This window comes from Empidonax traillii, unplaced genomic scaffold, assembly GCF_003031625.1.
Source record: "Empidonax traillii isolate 1590-97213 ecotype Southwest subspecies unplaced genomic scaffold, ASM303162v1 scaffold1:size7828297, whole genome shotgun sequence".
NCBI lineage: Eukaryota > Metazoa > Chordata > Aves > Passeriformes > Tyrannidae > Empidonax > Empidonax traillii.
The window spans coordinates 6,149,738-6,164,490 of NW_020955194.1; the positions used below are offsets into that span (position 1 = coordinate 6,149,738).

The 14,753-nt window shown below is 36.1% G+C and overlaps 1 protein-coding gene across 3 annotated transcripts in view; it reads right to left on the minus strand.

The window, feature by feature from the left end:
- Positions 1-2,692: 2,692 nt before the first annotated feature.
- Positions 2,693-14,753, minus strand: part of GK (glycerol kinase) — a 33,055-nt gene continuing 20,994 nt past the window's right edge. For 2 of the 3 annotated variants that reach the window (XM_027889726.1, XM_027889813.1), the window contains 7 exons: positions 13,214-13,310; positions 11,581-11,665; positions 8,911-9,031; positions 8,602-8,745; positions 7,558-7,638; positions 5,987-6,073; positions 2,693-2,830 (listed from right to left, as the gene is read on the minus strand). In XM_027889726.1, coding sequence (XP_027745527.1) covers positions 2,823-2,830; positions 5,987-6,073; positions 7,558-7,638; positions 8,602-8,745; positions 8,911-9,031; positions 11,581-11,665; positions 13,214-13,310 — 623 coding nt within the window. In that variant the 3' untranslated portion in view covers positions 2,693-2,822. The remainder of the gene's footprint in view (positions 2,831-5,986; positions 6,074-7,557; positions 7,639-8,601; positions 8,746-8,910; positions 9,032-11,580; positions 11,666-13,213; positions 13,311-14,753) is intronic. The other variant, XM_027889897.1, reaches the window with a different exon arrangement.

The window sequence follows — 14,753 nt, forward strand, 5'->3', positions numbered from 1 at the left end:
CAGCAACGTCTGCTATTTCATGGACATTTCTCCCTCCAGCTCATAACAGCTTTGAATCTGTACCAGTCACCAGACTATGATAAGACCAAGAAGCGTTTGGTGTATTGGCCCCACCATCCCTTCGGATCAAATCTGTACTATGACCATGTTCCTACCTGCTGTTTTACTTGTATTTTCCTGCTTTTTCCTGAACATAGAGGCACTTGAGGAAATGTGATCCCTGATCCAGTCCTTGAGACTAAATGTATCTCTGAAGCAGAAGGCAGTACTGCACATATTTGGTCTGTACATCTGAGCAATTTAAAGCACGTCTGTGAGAAAGGCTGCTCTACTGCCCCATGTACAAAACAATAATGGCAACGTGTCCAAATGTACAAGAGTAAACCAACACTTTATATCAATTAATTAATGGTACTTTAATACCAAGTTAATGCATTTCTCAATTAAGAATTTATAAACTCGTAATTTATAGAAAAAAATAAATCACAGCTTCACAAAAAGCTAACTTGAACAGTTTGTCCCCTCCCCGCCAACAGGCAGTTTACAATATATTTCAACTATGTTGGTAGAAAGTTAACAGTGGTGTGAAACTCTTAAAAAACATTTCCAACAGCAATTGAAAATAAAATAATGATTTTTACTCAGTGAAAAATCAATAGGAATTATGTTTCCTCGTAAAAGATAAGTCAGAAAAGCAGCAAAAAATCCCTCTCCTAATTGTTACGTACGAGCTTCTCCCCCGCCTCATGTGTCATGGGCAAAGGCAACACGTCAGCGTTAATCGTTCCCAGGTTCAGCACTTCTGTGGTTTTGGCATCATACTCAGGAGTCCAGTGTTTGAGGTGTGTGCTGCCCCTGCCCCCTGTGCTCCACAGGCTGCTGTTCCTCCTCTTTCTTGGGGTATGGTGGGGTCAGCAACAGCTCAGAGCAAAGGTAAGAAGTATGAAGATTTTTCTATGAGATCATGTTCTTTTTTCACTCCTCACCTCTCCAATACAAACTGGAAACACCAGAAATTTTAGCTGTCACACCTCACATACGAGTATTTACAGGAGAGACAGGATTTGAATGATATTGTTCTCTTTTCACCTGTGCACAAAAATCCCCCCTCTCTGCTGAAGTTATACATGCAACCACAGGACGAAAATGTTCCTTCCCTAACTTCTAAATTAAAAGTCACATTTTCAAAGGTCATTGCACTTGACAATAAAAAGGCAATTAATATGCACTTGATATTAAATATATTGTACAGACCTGAACTTCTGTGCAATCCATTGCTTCAGACACATATATTTAACATCTTTTTAAAAACTAAGCCTCTAATCATAGTTTAACAAAGAAAAACAAACTTTGTTAAAAACAAAAATCTTTAAGAACAAATGTACACAAAAATGCTCCCTTTAACTCCTAGTGCATTTAAACACATCTTTGAAATTCTCCATGTTGTTCCCACATTTAGCCTCGCTACCATTCCATACCCATCTAATGGCACTATACAAGGACACCTTTTCTCTGATCTAACCAATAAGGCTGGCATTTGGGATGCTGTTGGTACAAACAGGAAAGCTGAAGGTAAGATTATTTATTGCCTCACTCCTTTACATGTTGAAAACAAAAGGTTTCAAAGTGGATGTGACTCAGTTGTCACGTAAATTGTGAATTCCAGTGGCTCATTTCAGGTGCCACCTACTCCTCTGAGCCAGGGGTTTGGATTGTCCCAGCATATTTTGCAACAACTTGCTGTTAAAACTATGGAGGTGGAAACTGAAAGGGAGATTGTGGTCCCTGAGATATACTAAATGAAATCAAGAACTAAAGACCTGATATTTAGTTTGGAGTGGACCCTCTTTAAGGAAAACTAACTTAGTTTCAACTTTCAAAAGTATAACAAATAGTCACTAAAATATCCTTAAGCAGGATGACAGAATATGTGCAGTATTGGTCAAGAAAAGTGCATTGTACAGAGTAGCTTTAAGAGTTACCAGTTGCTGAGGACCAAGCAGCTGTCCTGTCAGTATCATGCTGAGTTAAATTGTCTTTCTAAACTAGATAAAGATGAAACATGGCCTTAACCAAAACATCTCTTTACTCCCATCTCTTTAAACGTACAACCACATGACTTGGTGTCTTAAATACTTATAATGGGTAAATGTGCCAGAGGCTAAACAGAACTTTTCAAACTTTGTGATTGAATACTTCAACAGTATTCAATACTGTGGGCTGTATCAGCAACCTATTAATTGCCAAACCAGTGGCACTGTATGCTACTGGTAATCCATTCTGGGCTAGCGTTGTGAAGGTTTGTACCACTGAAGTTGTTTTAGACCAGTGGCCACTACAATAAAACATCTTTGGCAACCATAGACCTATGAAAATTTAGAGCAGCTGGAAGAATTGTAAGATGTTTACAAAGTTCTACAGTGCATCATTAACTTTCTGCAGTGTGTTACATAAAGTACCAAACCCTTGAAAAGGACAGCTAAACATCTGCCATCACTATCTCAGAGACTGCAGGTTTTTGTTATACCGCTTTCTCAAACAAACCTTGGGCTTGTGAAATTTTAGAGGATGACGTGAGACAGTTCACGCAAAGGCCTCCAGTGCAGTTGGAGCTGATGGGGAAGGGAACAGAGTAATGAAGGGCTGAAGACGGAATTTTCAGTGCACCACTGGAAGGTTACTCAGAGACTGGTGACAGATGGATTCATGAGTATATTGAACCACACAAGCAGCATAATCACGTTGATGGTAGAATCTCTTCCGACAACAAAACAAACCACGACAAAAAAATCAGCTGCATCCATCAAGTCCACTAAGTAGTCTCATTTACCTTAAAAAAGAAAAAGCATGCATTAGGAACACAGAATTTAATCTAAAACATTAATAGTGCTTTATAACACAGCTGAGCTGCAAGAGGAATTCCGTAAAACCAACTTTTGTTTTCAATTACTGCAATTATAAATTAGATGTGTCTTGTGACACCAGACAAGCCAGCACTTGTGTGTAGGATGTGAACATAGTAGGAGAGCAGAGACCACACGATTAAGATGGGTAAATTTTTAACAAGTAGAAGAACTGAAGAAAGAGAATGTAAGCATATTTTCTTCTGAATATGAGCTCAGCTTCCAGAAATTTGGGAAATATTACTGCAGCTATCTTGCAGAACTGCATAGTTTTCCCTATATGTAAATTAGTATGCAATTTGGCAGTAACTATCACAACACAAGAAACTAAAAAGGACAAACAGAATCTTAAAAATACCCCCACAGGGTACTTAAGCAGGAAGAATACAGTATTACTATCAGCACTGACATTTCATTCTGTGAGAATAAAGTCAAAGGACTTTATATGTCAGATGTCACATAAGATCCCATATATAGCCAATCCCCACTATATCTCACTTGAGATGCCAATTTAAGTATGAAAAGGCATTTACTTAAACTTTAGTCTAATAAAGTATAGGATCATTTTAGTTAACTCTACTACCACCCCTCCAAAAAAATGTACAGCTATAAAATATATTGAAATCTCTCAAGTGTCCACTTCCAAAACCAGTGTGAAAAACTTGACAAAATCTTAGCATAAGGACTCCAGTTGCTATACACAGCTTGCTTCAATAGTGAAATAAAACAAAATAATGACCCTTTCCCCTCAGGAGAGAAGAATGAAGATCATAAAATAAGGTACAAGTATTTGACTGGATTTTGATGGAATTATGAAATGATATAATGGAATACAGTATTGTTTTTCAAATTCAGTCATCGGGTGCCACATGAAAAGGCAGCTTAGCAGTTCTGTAGATGGGGTTTTGCCACGTTAGTGTTCTCTATTCTGGCACAGCAGATTTTTCCTTCGTGTTTCAGTAGCTGTAAAATCATGGCCCTGCCCTAGAGAGACACGTTCAATAACAGGACTGTTGTCATGCAAGACTTACTGCTGTTTCAGCACATGAAGGATGAATTCAGTCCTCACTAAATTCAATCCTCAAACCTGATTCAGTCCTCACTAAATTCAGTCCTCCAACACACTGATGACTGTGATGGAGTTCCACTGTTTCATTAAAAGATAAAATGAAACAAATTAATTAAATGGAGTTTCTGTACTGAATCTGGCTTTTAAAAGCAATACAATATTTACCAGATTGTCTAAGGGGGAAGCAGCCCTGCTCCAGCCAGCCACACAAATTCTATAAATCATATTCTACCTTAGAAAACAGCTGGGCAAAACTACAACTTGTATATTACTGTTGCTATTTCTTTTGAGACATCATCATTTTTAAAACAAATATGAGGAAGAAATTTGTTGCAACTTCTCCCATCCCGAAGCTTACACATAAATAATAAACCAATATGTTATTACATAAAATAATTATATTGATGTATATATAGCAACTATATATACATAGTAACAATAACCATATCATAGTCACTGTTATCTGAAAAGAAGGACAACATGGTTTCTGAAGGCCACAGTGAGCTGGGATGAGTATGTTTCCCACTTGTGGGTCAGAAGGGCACTGACAAGCTTAAGGAGGGGAGAAAAGGAAATCTTTTCTTATGAGCTCCAGTAGTGCAAGTTTAGATAATTATTTGCAGGTTAGTGATTAGTTGTTTTTCAAAAGCAATAAATCCAGAATTTAGGTTGTTTATCTTCCCACTTATCATTGATTTTCATATTATTTTAGGTATCTTCCATGTGATGAAGAACCTGACCTGGAATTTATATTCAAGTTGCCTTGTTCAGCTTGTTAAAAATTTACCCACTTATTTACAGCTGGTTTTGTTTTGTTATTCATAATCAAGATTTTTAGATTTTTCTCATTCACAGATACATTCCAGAATTAGTAAGTTAATGTGAATCCATTTGTTCAGTTTGATTTTTGTGCAGCATTTGTTTAGTTTGATTTTAGTTCTCCTACAAGCTCTGACAGTCTATTCCATGCAAGGAAAATTACAACTGAATAGTTAATTCAGGATGAATGAGTAGAAACAAATACAAACACATAATCATAGGAGTATGCTAGAGTCCTCAATTGTCTGTTTAATTAACACCCCCTGCCTATCCCACCAAAACCAAAACAAAGAAAGAAAACTAAACAACCACCCCCAAACAGCTTACTAAGCAGCAACAATGCCTAACTGTAAAATTCTTTCTTTGGAATGAAATTCTGAAACAACAAAGAACAAATGACAACACCATATAAACTTCTTTTTCTTACCCTAAGAATACTTTAATGAAATGTGTTACTTCTGGCATAAGCAACTAACAATGTCATCAATATTAAGAATTTTTTTTTTTTAATAAGTCATACAAGTTGAAGATGCATCTTCATTGCATATGCACACAGTCCCTTGCCCAGTTTTGCAGATAAGCCTTTTAGGGTCTCTTCTCTTCTAGACAAGATTAATTCACTTATCCATCAAGAGCAAAGTACAAAAAGAATCTTTCATAGATTTAGTAGATGAAGATTTCTAGCAATACAATAGTTTCAAGGGGACCAAAAAAACCAAAGAGGCACATGAAGCCTTTCAGGCACAGAAGAAAAAGTCTTCATTTAAAAAAGATCCTCAAAATAATTAGAGACATTACAAGAAGAAATACAGGATAAAGGATGGAACCTTATTCTAACTGCAATGCACACTGTAATTCAGGCAATGCAAAGCTCTGCTAGATTACTCAAACCTATATCCCTTTAATAGAATGTGCAATCTGCATAGATACAAAGGGAGGGGAGAGTTCAAGGTTTCATGTGCATCTAACAACTACAAATTTTGTGGCACATGAAGATGAATTCGAGATGGCCTTCACTTGGCTCCCTTAGGTGCATTATCTCTGATTCACACCTCAAACATTCGTGTGCATGAACAACAAAAAGCATCAGTCATTTTTGCTGGAAACATACAGATGGAATACAAAAAAACCCCAACCCAACACTTAAACTAGAGCAGATAGTTTTTAAAGTGATCTAATTCAAATAATAACTAACCTGAGACGTACTTTGCTCCGATTAACATTACCATGCTACTCATAATAAAAAGACCCAAAGGCAGACTAGAGAAGATACTAGTGTCACCTGATGTCATCCAGGGGAGGGTGTTTCCAGTCAAGCAAATCAAAAGAGAAATATATATATATAAATTGCAATATATGTGTTAAAGATCATATGAACAGCAAAAGATAACAAATGTAGTGACATTCGCAGAAAAACTAAAAAAGAAATTACGCATAAACCCCACAACAATTCAAAACAGACTCTCAATGTAAGAGTTCAAATCTACATTCCACTGTCAGCACTATCTAGGTTAAGCCCATCCATATTCTAATATTCTTCAATCTTAACTATCCCTAGCAGGCAGAAGACAAAGTTTCAAAGCAAGAACTAAGGAAAATAACATTTTCCCCCCAGGTATTAAACCAGATAATCACTGAGATAAGTTTTGATAAACACAGCTCTTTTTACATGAACTGAAGGAAAAGATCTAGTTTTACTTTCTTCAAGGCAGAATTTTTTATTCTTCAAAAGGAAATAGAGATATATAAGTAGGAGAAGTATCAGAGTATTAAATCATACTGGACAATACTGAAGTGAATCATGTTGCTCATGCTAAATTACCTGTTTCCCTTCCCAGTAGCCTTGGCAGAGTTGTTTGTAAAACATGGTGTTCAATAAAATACTTAAATCAACATATAGGATGGCAAAAGGAAAATTTTAGCTTTCAAGAATAAAGAGACTTCCTGAAACTTGAGGGTTCCAACTGTAGATTTTGGATTGAGGGGGGAGTCTAGATTTTGAGGAGTCTTTACTTAATACTTTTCATTCTAACAGTTTTTCCAACAAAAGGGAAATGAAATGGAGATAAAGCCCACATGATGTGTTATAGGATGATTAAGGACTAAAAAATTATCTTGAAATAGTGTTCAAATATAAATTCAAATTATAGATCATAGAAGACTGTAGCTTTAATTTAATTCAAACCTGACAGATGAGAAAGCCCTCTACTTTTAAAGAAAGATCTTGCTCAGTCCCTCAAGAGTGTTTTTATATTCTCTGTGTGTGAACAATAGGTCTATGTAATTCTTCACTTTATGATAACTTCTTGCTCTTAACCCTTATGGGTCAAATAGATTTTGATGTGGATATCAATCCCCCTACAATATACAGTAAATGACAAAAGCAAGATATGGCAAGAAAAATCACAGGACAGAACTTTTCTCCTTTGCAACATGAGGTTATAGTATAAGAAAGTTTACAAAATCCCTGCAATGTCTTAGAATTGTGCTGTATCTCTTCTAGGTAAGATTTTTTTCTTTTGTAAGCCATTGCCATCCTGCAAAACCTGCAGTTAGTCTTGATTTCGTATTTTCTGTTTTTAGAGCCCTACAAGATATCACTTGTGCCCTCCTTTCAAGAGGAAGAACTACGTATTTTTCTGCTTTGTATACACAGTGGTTTTAAGAAATGATCTTTAAATGGCTGTAATAGTCCAGAGATGGCATGAACAGAAAAGGTTAACTGGCTAATTAATAATACTTGCCCTGCATTAATTTTTGGTTTACCATTTGAAGGGGTCTCAGATGTCTCCCAGCCCATAGATTTCATCACAGCTTTCTTCCATCTGGCGTACCGAAACTCACTTTCTAAAATTGAGAAACCAGCAAACAGAAAAGCCTCTCAGTGCATAGGAATACAACCACAAGTGTTAAAGAACCAAACACCACAATATTAGTTTTCCCCTCTTCAGCACAGTATTACTTGTTTGCAGAAAAAGTATTATAAAATCCTTTTTTGAATTAAAAAAAAACTCCACCTCAAAGCCCACAGTTATGCACAGTAAGAAGAAATCAAATCCATTTTTTGCATGTTCACCATTAAGAAGATTTACAAACAGGACAAAATGAAGTAATTGATATTCATGTAGAAACCTTTCAGTGTTGAAAATGGTGTCTTGAAGTAGAGACTGTAGAAGTAATTTATAATCAAATTGTAAGACAAAATTATGTACCAAAAATTAAGAAATAATTGAAAAGACAAAAAAGCATTTGTCTTGCACAGGGATTAATTATATCAAGTACATACTTTCCATCTCTACAAGCACTTAACAACTGATAAAAAAGATAAGTTAGCTAAAACCCATTAACTAATGTAGGCTTTTTAAAGCCAAATGAAGAGTCTCCCCAAAACAGTGAGTCTGTCCTTTCTACATCTGTGAAAACTCACAAGTGCACAGGAAAACATCTTCCACAGCAAAAACTTTTCAAGATTTCTTTGATTTTACTTGCTATGAATCCAAGGCTACTGACTGCAATGCCCGGGGCTAAGCTGCTCTGAAAGAGAAGATAGAAAAAAAACCCCAACATATTCCTTGATGGAGCTGCATTGTTTTAGCCATCCTCCAATCTTGCTGGTCAATATGGGCACAAAAAGAGCAAGCAAAATGCACTTTTCTCTAAGCCAAACACTACCAACTTGATCTTCAACATTTGTGAAGATATTCATAGAATATTCATTTTATATCAGTATGTCAGACTGCAATAAATTAAAAACCTGACCTGTTGGTCAAAAGATAAGTTTGCAACTCAGATAACATAAAAGGGTTTTACCCTCTGGGTTGAGCTGTGGTTCAAATCGTTCAGATGTCACTGCTGTCAAATCTCCAGGATTCAGACTCCAAACTCCAACTCCTTCTGCAGCTCCTGCTGCCATAGCAGCTCCTAAAGCTGTTGTTTCAGGCATTGATGGCTTTACTGAAATAAATCACAGAGAAGACCATGATGATTTGTAAAGAAAGTCACCTTGATAATATTAGGACTAAAGATTTATGTATCTATCTAAAAACAACATCTAAACAAGCCATCCAATCTGCTCTCAGCAGCTTTGAAAAGAAAATAGGAGTTGCAATTTTATCTTACCTACTGGAATACAAAGAATGTCAGCTTGGAGTTGCATGAGGATTTTGTTATTGGTCATTCCTCCATCTACTTGTAACTGACTTAGTGGTATCCCACAGTCCTTGTTCATGGCATCTAAAATCTTAAGTAAGAGTAATATACATTATAACTTATTTGCAGAGAAATACACGATACCCTCTGAGAGTAAAATACCGATACTTCAGTATTTGCTGAAGAGCATTAAGGAGATCATTCTCCTCTCCTATACATCAAAAGATCAAAACAGAAGTAGTGACAACACAGTTTTGTTTAATATACAGCACATGCATCTATTAATTACAGAAATACTAGTGTAGAAATCTTTCTCCTCTGATGCTCTATATGTAGCCTATGTGCTGCTCATGTGGCCTGAGAAGAATTTTGAAGAAAAACATGATGACTACAACATTTATCAAGAAAGGAAGAAGCAATACTAAATGGAGTCCTTTAGCTGATTTAGGTTGTCTAGATACTTTCTCTAATTTGATGTATTAAAGAGTTGAAAGATTAAAATGTTGAACTGGTAGTCTACAAGACACCTCAGTAGGAACTGAGGAATGCTGAACTCTTTTGAAAGAGCAGCCTCTTCAAATATTTTGGTTTAGTGGTTGAAAACTGAGTATTTTACATTTAAACAAGATAGACAGCAAAAATAAACAGTGTAATTTTTTATGAAATGATGTTTCCTTCTTTGAGCACAGAAGATAGCTGAAAAAAGGCTAATTAACTTTATTTTTACTTTTAAGTATTTAATTTACTGATACTTATCAATATAATTTTTAGAGGATTTCCTAAGAACATAAGGTTTGCCTCAAACCTTAGCTACTGGTAACACCATAGGATTACCATACAAGGCTCTGGTTTTGTTTATCACTGCAAAAGAGCCTGTTGGGCCATCATGCCCTCAGTGGAGATTAAAAGAAATGAAAATAATGCTACAAACAAGGAAGATGAATGAACAAAAATCATAACCAGGCTGCTGTTATGTCGTTGTATGGAGGTTGGATGAAGAGCATGGTATCCAAATATGCAACTTTTGTCTAATGACAGCATTGTACACCTCTTAGAACTGAAAAATTGCTTATTTTTCAAAAATGCCTTCAGGAAGAAAAAACATAACATGTGTCATCATTATGCATAAGGAAGGAGCTTTTTAAATTATAAGGCACTCAGAATGTCACAATAAAACAGGTAAGAACTCCAGTGGATGTGAAATTTGGGAATTTTCCTGAAGACTTCCATTTTAACTTTTTATTAAAAGAACTTTGTTTTTGACAAGACAGAACAAACAATGTATCTTTGAAAAATGTACACGTATTTTATCTGTGCCAATAGGACTCAATCTGTTGATTTAAGTGTGTCCAGAGACCTGATCAGGCACTCCTGTCATTGTGATAAAAACACATTGACTAAAGTATGGGGGAGTATTAGATCTGCTCCAACAGTAAACTTCACCCTCAATCAGTGTAAGAGCTTTATTCTCCTCTCTCCTACTCCCAGCCACATGCCCTGTCTCACATTCTGACATTTGCTGCACTCCTCTGCAAGGCAGCTGAGGTCATTAATCCAGCAGAAAAATAGCCCAGCAAAAAGAGGGATAATTTTCTGCTGGAAAGTTCATTGAGCTGTCACATGAGAGGGAATGGATGGGAGGACAGACAAGGAAAGAGAAGCAGACAACAAACCAGACTGTCAGTTTAGTTCCCTGTAACTTTACCCTGAATTGTAGTATAAGAATTAGAGAATTAGAATGCTACTTCCAATCTCCTTCACAACCTTCTGAGGACTCAGAGGCTGTCAGCATAGCTTCAAAAGCAGAAGCTTGGGTGAAATTTCTGTCTGTCTTTTTCCACCAGTACTTTATTCTATGTCACTACAGGGACAGGACGCTGCTTTCCTCATCTTACACAGTTCGAGCTGGGTGCTATTTTAAAAATCAGTGTGCTTAAATAACAGCAGTCTAAGCCACGCAATCAAATGAAGGTTTGACTGTTATCCTGCGAGGTCTAAGGATTTCATTTTCTCCTGTATTTGCACAGAACACAGGGAATGCAAACACAGGGAGGAGTAGATGGTGGTATAAAGATTCAAATGCTCACACTGATATCAATCCCTTTGATTTGGTTGGGGGATTAATTTCCTCTGTGAGAATTTTGGTTTGGTCTTGCAGAATTCCAGCTAAGGCAATGAAGGATGTAATGGGCAAGAAGTGAACCCTAATTTCCCTTGATATATTTGCTGTTGTCTCACTTTAACTCATTTTTGTTCTTGTGTACCAGAAGCATCTCTGTCACAGCAGACAATGTAAAATGTAGTCTCCTACATGAATGAAACTTTTTAGTCATGGCACTGGCCTTGTCATTTTAATATTCCTATGTTCTGCCTCTCAAAATATTCACAAAATATGTTTACCTTATTTTAATGCTGATTAAAAGCAGCATTGCCACTCCAAAGTAATGTACCAGTCAGATAAATCCACAGGAAAAATTTTTCAACATTAGCAATAAGCAAAGATGAGAGTAGCATTGAGGTACAATATAAAGCATGTAATTAAACTTCATTACATCTTTTAAATCCCTTCTTTTCCTGAAGTGCTACAGTTCCTGTTATCATACTAATTTAAAATGAATTTAGGACCCAGTTTGCCTTTACCTCTCGTGTTTGAAAGCAGACAGCTTCTAGTGCAGCAAAGGCGATGTGGTTTTTATTTGTAAACTGAGTAAGGCCACAGATAATACTGTTGAGAAAAAAAACCAAAGTTAGGACACACTTCTTAGCAGACATACACTGTTACTTCAGACCTAGGTCTTCTAATTCAAAGCTCATACAGTCTACTGTATGAGGACTCCTTTTTTCTATTAAAAAGCTTGTTTTCCTTTAATCTAAACTCTCTTATTTTCCTTAGAAAGGTGTTTTCAGGGTCCAATCAATACAGGTGCTATAAATTACTTTGTTTCTGCCAATCTGCATGCAGATGGATTATATTAACCCCCCACATACACAAACACCTCCATAAATTCTAGTATGCCTTTAAAAAAAGTATGACTGAGGCTGATTTCTCTTTAAAAAATAATATCAGTTATCACTAAAATCTTAATAAATTTTCTATTGCTTTCAGTTCTTATGGAAAAGCAGTTTGGTTCAGTGCTGTGCTCTAAATGCTTGAAATTGTTTTCAGATCTTTCTGGCCATTCACTGCTTCTGAACCTTCAAAGAGGTTTTTGGATACGGAAACTCTGCTAAATCTAACCACAAGTAAGCTGAATTCTGTCAATGTATCCTCAGCTGCAGAGCAGATAACCATCCTATTCATCCTATTTCAACATTCAAGGAACAGCAGCATACTACACAGAAAAGCTTCTGTATTTGGTATACAGGAATACATGCAAGTTCAAAAATATTATAGGACATTTTTAGTTTTTACCATTCCAAAGATCAGCTTTTAACAGATAAAAAGCTAAGCACTGTGATCTGAAAAATGGTAAAACCATTTATCTCAAAAATTCTTCTTTTTCCTTAGGTACAAGAAGCATCTAAATTCTAAAGATGAAACTACTTGAAAGCTTGGGAACTAGATATCCTTTAAGACTTCTTTTCTCACTTTAGGAAAGGGTTTTTATATATAAATTTATATGCTTCTTCGATTCCCATGGCATGTGTGATTCCAGGAACAGTAGGCAAGACAGCAGAAATGACAAACGAAAGGCTACTGTTTGAACCACTACTAGCTAGTCAAGTCTGAACTACCCAGAAAGGGACTGGAAAAAAGGAGTTGAAAAGAGCTTTCAATAGACTGGAAAGGAAGCTGGATATAAGGGAAGAGGAAAAATGGGAAGGGTTTAAGTTGCCTGAAAATGAACTCAAGAACACTAATCAGCACTATGTTCTTATTTTCCTACTTTTGTTGCCTGACAGCTCACAGGAATGCAGACCTCCTCTTCTACTTTAGTGAGATGAAAATCCTCTCAGAACCAGAAATTGTATTCCCTACCGTGCTTCCCCCTCTATTTTTTCTTTTTTTTTCAGAGGGGGGCAAGAAGGGGAGAGGAGGATGAGTAGCTGAGCTGGCTAATTCTTCCTTTTCTCCCAGTAGCAGCTGCTGTTTTGAACAGGTTAAATACAAAACAGAAACTCAGTAGTTTCTTGAAGATACCACAGAGAATGACGTATCTGGACACATCAAAGGAACAAAAAGAACAATTTCACATGCCTGGAAAGACAAGTGTGGTAGATTTGTAAAATAATTAAAACCCTCTGCAAATGCAGTGTTCAGTCAGATCCTTACCCCCTTGCACTGGGTTCCCAGTATGGTGCATACAGTCCTGAAAATGCTGGCACAAAGTACACGCCATAAGAAGTGCCCACTTCTGCAGCCAGTTTTTCTAATGCACACACACAAACAGGCTTCAGTTAGCTTTTCACAACTGTACCAACACTTAAAACCAACATTTAAAAGTGTTATTATTTAAATTGGAAAAATATTCAGGATAGATTAGGTAGCTACAAAAATAATCAAGCCATAAGCCATGTATACAATTAAAAAATACAACTAGTGCTGGCACTCTGCTCCTTGTTAACTAATTTTCTGTTTGCAACAGTATGAATGAATGGAATATGGGGCACAAGGAGCTGTGGAAAATGTAAAATGTAAAATAAAAAATCAAAACCAAAACCCCAAATTATATGTTCAGTATTCTGACCTAGATTCTGTGAGGTTTTCAAAGGTTATCCTGTGGGTAAAGAATGCAATCTTCAAAGCAGTCCAAAAGGTCACACTTCTCTTACATTTAAGTCAAGACAAGCAAGTGAAACTGGATCAAGACCAAAGGGAGTTAAGAACTAAATTCCCATTAACTTCAAATGGATTTAGAGTTCCAAATTCTCAGCTTACGTATTTAAATCACAAGGCCACCTACAAGGAAATCTGGTTTCTTAATATGAGTAAAAACTGTGTATCTATGAACTCAATACTAAAATATTTGTCATAAAAAAATTATATTAAGACATCTAGAATTGCAAAGGAAATAATGCTAAAGTGCAGCTCATTCCTAGGACAAGAAAGAAAAGTGCTTTTTTTTCTGCTTTTGTAAATTTTTTGTTTGCATTGATCAGAGGAGCATTGCACTAGACAAAAATAGCAGGAAAACTTCAAAAAGTCCTTCTAAAATGGTACTTTCATAAAGATTCCACTAAAAAAGTTGTGAAGGGAGAAGGAAGGACATGTTCAGGGAAACAGGAAGAGATGATGAAGTTATACATGACATGTTATACTGACAAGGTTAAAGCTCTTGAAACTCAAACTTTCCAAAGGTCTAGTCACACAAACTTGTGAAGAGGTACTGTAGTGTCTCAACAACTGACTAATTCATGTGACAGTAGTTTAAACTCTGCTGTATGATCTGCAAAGTTTTCTTTCAGAAAAACAGACTAATGTTTTAAGTTTTTGCTTAATCTTTGAAGTTTTACATAAAATTTTAATTCTAAATTTTTCCACCTTTGAATAAAATAACAAATTATTAAAAATATTGTAAGGAATGTCTTTTTAGTCTTAAATCTTATTAAATCAGTCACTTTCAAACTTTTGCCCTTGCATGCTTCTTATATTTTTTTCCTTTTCCAAAGTTTGATATATTGCTAGTTTCTATAATGTCAGACACCAGCTTGTTTCAGTTCAGCTCAATCAGAAAACTTCAGCTGCAAAACTGCTAAAGGATTACTGTATTCTTAGCCAGGACAGATTACCCTCTTCCACAACTCCTTTAAGAGGCAACTTTGCAAACTCAGGTCTTTAATTCGATGGATATGAAGTCTTATGCATAACTTAT